The sequence below is a fragment of the Ovis aries genome, chromosome 22 (genome assembly GCF_016772045.2).
Source record: "Ovis aries strain OAR_USU_Benz2616 breed Rambouillet chromosome 22, ARS-UI_Ramb_v3.0, whole genome shotgun sequence".
In the NCBI taxonomy this organism is placed as follows: Eukaryota; Metazoa; Chordata; class Mammalia; order Artiodactyla; family Bovidae; genus Ovis; species Ovis aries.
Genome location: NC_056075.1, coordinates 41,777,832 through 41,784,168, shown reverse-complemented (window position 1 = coordinate 41,784,168; position 6,337 = coordinate 41,777,832). Strand labels below are relative to the sequence as shown.

The 6,337-nt window shown below is 36.5% G+C and overlaps 1 protein-coding gene across 13 annotated transcripts in view; it reads right to left on the bottom strand.

The window, feature by feature from the left end:
- Nucleotides 1-405: 405 nt before the first annotated feature.
- Nucleotides 406-6,337, bottom strand: part of PLEKHA1 (pleckstrin homology domain containing A1) — a 53,865-nt gene continuing 47,933 nt past the window's right edge. For 4 of the 13 annotated variants that reach the window (XM_004020243.5, XM_015103474.4, XM_012103062.5 and 1 more), the window contains 2 exons: nt 5,422-5,511; nt 406-2,841 (listed from right to left, as the gene is read on the bottom strand). In XM_004020243.5, the coding sequence (XP_004020292.1) occupies nt 2,527-2,841; nt 5,422-5,511 (405 nt within the window). In that variant the 3' untranslated portion in view covers nt 406-2,526. Of the gene's footprint in view, nt 2,917-4,043; nt 4,193-5,421; nt 5,512-6,337 lie in introns of all 13 variants that reach the window. The other 9 variants (XM_060404770.1, XM_015103476.4, XM_060404771.1 and 6 more) reach the window with 5 other exon arrangements.

Sequence of the window (6,337 nt, the reverse complement as noted above, 5' to 3'; positions counted from 1 at the left end):
GGTTTGCGAGAAGCAGCCTCTAACACTTAGTGGGGTGTTTTTACGAGTCGTGTCCACAGCCCACGTGTGGATCAGCACGTCCTCTGCACTCATTTTTAGTCACCTCACACCCATCTAACTAATAAGCAAGCAATACAAGTGCAGCCCAGATGATTCAAATGATGCTTTGAACTCAACATAGCTAATATTGCCTTTGAGAACATGTTTTCTAATTAAGCAAAAATAAGCTCATTTTCCCCAAAACACTCATCTTTCCTTGCACAATTTCTTATCAAGTAATGCCTTTCCAAGGCTACCAACTAATTAGCCTATTCTTAAACATGTAAATTCACATCAATTAACCAAACATATTTTGTATTTGTTTTATTTCATTGTTTACACAAGAACTGAATCAGTCCCAAGAAATAAGTTAGAATTAATTCTGAGTTTATTTTGAAGCATTACAGTGTTTAACCAGTTTGACGTATAAAGATACCAGACATAAAAGTAAACATCGGGAAGCACACATATATTCCCATTCTGAGAGAAGACATGTTATATATACAGAAAAAAATGCAGCAAATATTAAGGTATTCAAAGTAATTCTTTGACAATTCAGCTGTGACATATTTACAAGAAAAGTATATGTTTTAAAATAATTAAATAATTTTCATAGAATTATAAAAGTATTGAGATAAATATTAGAAGACCCTGACAATCACAAGAACATTTTCCTATGCTACTGAATGCAAGGGTAGTTCTATAAAAAGTCCCAAAATAGAGCTAATATTTTGCCACTATGAAATATATCAAATTACCAATACCAAAATATTAAAATGAACATGCAGTGTGGAAGCTATACCAAAGAAAACAGCATTAGGCTCCTGAATATCGTCAACTGTCTGCACAAGACTTCTTCGGTGTGCCCATGAGAAAAGAGCTTTCTAAAAGAGCCAATGAAATGGATGCATCTGCAGAGAAAATAACAACTTAAAACCTTTCCATTCTACCATTTTCAAATGTAGCTGCAAAAAAAGAAGAAAAATCTAAATATAAGTTTCAAAAATAATAGCTTATGAATAAAAATGTTGAGTGGTGCATTCTTTATGCATTTGGATTTTTAAACTGATGCTATGATAATTCTAGTGTAACAGATAGTAACCTCTGGACCCCACTCTGATTTAAGAAATCCACTCCCACTTTCTCGCTCTCAAACAAAAAGTCATCTGAGAAAATGAAAAGGAGAAACAGCGACATGTATGAATTCGAAACAAAACAGTACTGTAATATGGCAAAATATCATAAAAAATAGCAGCATATGAAATTCAAGACTATTTTCTTAAAGCGAATGTTTAAGACTGAACCGTAGAAACAGTACTTGGTCAAACTGGTCTATTATTCAACACCTGAAACTAACGATATTTGTTAGAGAGGAGCTTATATTTTTGACATCCCCATGATTAAATGTATACTCAAATTTGTGCTTAAAACATGTATTGCACAGAGAGTAGAATAACAACATTCTGGTATCTCTAACACAAAATGGTATGCTACTTAGCACATTAACTTATGCTACTAAAAATTAATTTTATTCCAACTGTTTAAAACCAATCACATAGGACTTTTGAGCACATTAATCTCAAAACATTCCTAAACAAGATGAACACTTGACTACAGGTTACTAGTGACAAAAAGCAGAGGCTACAACCACATGACTAAGGGCAGTATCTTTACATATAAATGAGGTCTTCCACTGATTCAAATATAGAAGAACTATTTACAAAATTTTGACAAGAAAATCAGACCTCCAAGAAATTTCATACCAAATAATTTTCACTGAATAAAAACCAATGACTGTGCTGTACATCTTGACTAAGATTTTACAAACAAATGTCCAAGATATACCTGTCTGAATTCTAATTCTCCCCTTTTCTCCAACAGTACAACCCACAATCCTCACTAACAGTTCAATAATCCCCTCTCTATGCAAAATGCACTACTCACCTTGAGATCCAGAGCATCAAAAATGGTTATCGTTTCAAAACTGTCCACACTGTAGTATAAATTTTACAGCACCACAGACGTCATGAGTTTAGACATCTTTGTCTGGCAATATTTCAATCAATAATATTAACCAGTAAGAATGTGTAGAACTGAACATTTAATAGGAAGTCACAGTAGCATTTTTAAAACAACCAAAGTAATTAATAAGCATTTTTTCATGTTTTAAATTGTGAAGCGGTTAAATTGTCAAATTCACTAGGAAAAAGTGTCTCACACACACACACACACACACTTTTATCATCCCAATGAGAACAAAGCTTCAGACAGTTGATACTAACAGGGCTTTTTTCTTTCTTTTAAAGAAATTACATTTTGTTTGGCCACTTGCTAGCTTCCTGGCTTACCAGCTTATAAAGAAGATGGCGATGAGGCAGGATACTCTATACATTAAAACCCACTTCCCCTTTATCATCTTTGGCGAGAAGCCTTGTGAAAAGGACACTGAGGGCTGATGAGGCGGGTCAGGCTCCACGAGCTTCCACCTCACACGTCACTGACTGGAAGGCTTGCGTCATCCAAGTCCACGGGGTCACAATCTTGTTCCTGAGGGCCATTTTTACTTCGAGGTCTTAGCAGAGCTTGTTCGGTCACTTTGGAAGCTGGTTCTCTTGGAGAGACAGTCTGGACCTTGAAGTTCCCTGGCTTGACCTTGGCAAGAGATTCGTAAAATCCTCGCTTCTCCATGGGAAAGCTTGAGACCAGAGAGTTGCTGCGAGAGGCTGCGGAATGTGGGGCGGCTGCTGCGGCACTCCCAGAGAGGAGAGCGTGTTTGGGCTCGGAAGGACTGTTGGCATGCTCCTGCAAAGAGGAGTGGTGGTCAGACACAGCAATCAATAACGACAGGGTTAGTAACTCAGTGTGAGACTTTATTCTCTGAAAAACAAACAGAACAAGACACACACAGAGCAGAAGCATGAGCCGTGCAGCATACGTGTGCAAGCTCTTCCCCAAAGCAGTGCATTTTTAGGGGTGAGTTTAGAGCGATGACAGCCAACAACCATTTCCACTGAGAAACCAGTTCTGTCACCAAAGTCAAATCTGGCAGCTCTGACACTTGAAAGGCTTAGTCAGCCTAGAATGGAATGCAGTGTACCAACTGCAACTGAACTGTGTTTAACAGGGGGCCTACCAGCTTTACCATTTTTACTTAAGAGTTTATTCTCAATAAACAGTAGGAATTATCCCATATGTTTTAGGAAGATTAAACAATGAAAATGTAGAATATAAAAATAAAAGGCAATTACTTTTTTAATAAGCAGAATTAAACATTTTTCAAACCTATTATTTTGTCTGGTAGCCTCATAAACTTAGTTTTTGCTTCCCTGAATTTCACCTGCAACCAATAATATCATAGTCCTTTTGCTTCTTATTTAACTGCATTTATTTATTTTTGCATATGGCATACATTCACATGGCTTGACATTTTAAAGAGAGCAAAGGGCACATACTTAAGCATTTATTAAAACTGTCATAATTTCAGTTGTGAATATTCAATACTCTTCTGACTAAATTAAATCTGAAGTTAACCTTACATATGACTATACCAAATGCAATGCCATATAGTTCCTAATTTATTGTGTTCATTTGTGACATTGGTGGCTTTGAAAAAAAAGTGCTACAAACAAACCACTGAAACACTACAGATTCCCATTGGATGGCTAAATTTCACCTAAGAGCTAATATGCAAACTACAGTAATATAGAGTTTATCCAATGCGTATGCACCTGTGAGTTTGTACATATTACCACAAAGGTGCATTTCAAGTGGTGTAGCATAAAAAAGTTCCCAAATACATGAAATACAGAAATCGAAATTCTTGTGGCAACTCAGGAAATTAAGCTTTAGAAAATAGACAGGACTTTTTAAATTAGTAAAGTTCTATTTTTTTTTTCATTTTTTTAAATAGACATATCCAACCTGATGACTATAATGAAATTGTTTGCGTTAGTGTTGACAAAGTCAGTTACGATAACTGCAGAAGGCAGTTTGGTTAACTCAACTTTCTAGAATCAGCTGTGAGTAGTGAGTAAGTCCGGGCCCTCTAGTAAGAAGGCATGTGTGCGTGAGAGCCCACATACGTGCTGCATTCCCCAGTTCTTGACGTATACCTCTGTATACAAGGGTTCGACAGCCTTCTGGCCTGCCGCATCTGGAACACAGTGCAAAGCTAAGATTAGAGTTAACCTATCCTGGGGAGGGGAGGAAAAGAGACAGTTCTGCTGACAGTTAGAGACAGAGAGTCCACTTTGCCCCCACCACAAAGCACAAAACACAAACACCCTTCTCCAGCTTTTCCTCTTCCCAACAGATATTGTTTTTGCAGAGAGTCTCATACTTGCCTGCTGAAAGGTCACATAAAACACAGGTGGTTACAAAATTAACACCTCTAAAAATAATTTTTGAGCTATTCCAAAAAGGATATAAGAACTTTAAAAATGAAAAAAGATGGGCTTTTTTGTATTTACTGACCTAGAGTCATTTCTAACAAGAAAAGATTAAAAGACAGCATTACTGCAATACTAGCACTCCAGGAAAATACTAGAAGTGCAGAACATCAGCATCGACAATGAGCCCCGGTAATAAAGGCTATCATGCTATGTATCAGTGTTAGACTGCCTTCTGTAGACAAATATACTGCATTTGAAGATGCTCGAAAGTTTTCCATTCCTTAGTAGATTTGTATTCTCAGATCAGAGATCAGTGACCAAAGTATCCTAAAGCTAAATCTTATTCTTATGATGTACATGGTAAATTAAAAAGTAAAAACATATTCCTTACTGAGAATGTTTAGCTGGTTTAATCTACTATACTGCCACAAAGATAATTAACATAGTGAAAAGCAGCCTTTTAAATTAACCAAGTGAAAAATGAGCATGAAATGGAAAGAGAACATTATATTTAAGGTTCAAGCTGCTCAGCTGTCTTATGGCACTATTAAGGCAAAAAACCTAAACTGAAATTACAAGAAGTTAAAAAGGAAACTGAGAAAACTTCACAAAATTGTGTAATGCTACAACTAAAGGTGCCTTAAATGATTAGGTCAAATACCACACTAAGAGTTGGCGAAATTATACCAAATCTGGACCTACTAACAAGAACTCCTAAAACAAAACAAGGAAACGTTCATTCTTTAGTTGCCCTGCTTGTGCATTTAAGACAATACAATGCACAGAAAAGTTATGTATACATAACACTATAGGAAGCATTAAATTAGAAATGCATTATTTTTTTTTTTGCAAGTCCAATCGGTATGAAAGTCAACATGCAGATAAATCTCAAAACAGAAAGAAACCAAAAGGATTAGGGGGGGAGGAAGAAAAAGAACTTGACAGGATCGGGGATCCAAGGGAGTATCACCCCAGAGAACAGGAAACATACAGAAGATGCTGATCTGCCGGGTCCCCGCTGAGCTACAATGGCACCTGAGACGGCTTTAATCCAACTGTGCATCTCTTCAGGGCTATCAGCCTAAGGGGAAGGAAGGATTCATTCAAGTTTTCCTCAAAATCAGCTCTTTTGTCTATAAATCCAATGTGTTCATCTTGGTAATTAACAGTGTCAACAACAAGATCAGCCTAAGGCAATGGTTTCTAAGGAATTTTAGAAATCACTTTTTTGAACCAGGTTTTGCCAGGTAAATTATAACACACAGAAGTAAGTTGGGTGCTTTTTTTTTAATATAAATTTATTTTAATTGGAAGTTGGGCACTTAATGTTCTAAGATGAGACACGTCAAAAAGTGTCAACATGAACAGTTTTGGAGAGAATACAAGAAGAGGAGGAAGTCAAAGACCTTCTCATTTTGCTCTCCAATCGTTATACTTGCCTGAATTTTCAAGATGGATATTTATGGAATTGTGCAATAAAAAAATAAACCACTGTGACATCATTTTATGTTATTTTTCTAAAAACAATTTCTAATTGTACCCTAAAATCCTAAAAGCGGTGTTGGCAGGCATATGCCAAAGCAGGCTCTTCCTTGATAGGACTGTGGCTTCCAATGTGCATTAGAAAAACCTTCCAATGACTTCAATTAAACAAGGCCCTCAGAGGGGTGGCGAGGTAGGGCCCCTTCTAGATTAAGTTTAAAAATTTAAAGACACAAGTAATATTTTTGAACCAATGATAATAACAAAGAGTTTTTAAAAGGGAAAAACTTAAAGCAGGCAGAGGTAGAGTATACTTTCGTTCACCACAAGCAAGAGCACCAGTCTAGAAATCAATTCGGTAAAAGGCAGGTTTAAAAAAGCTCATGCTCTAATATGATTCCTGATCTAGAAACTGATCAGAAGGA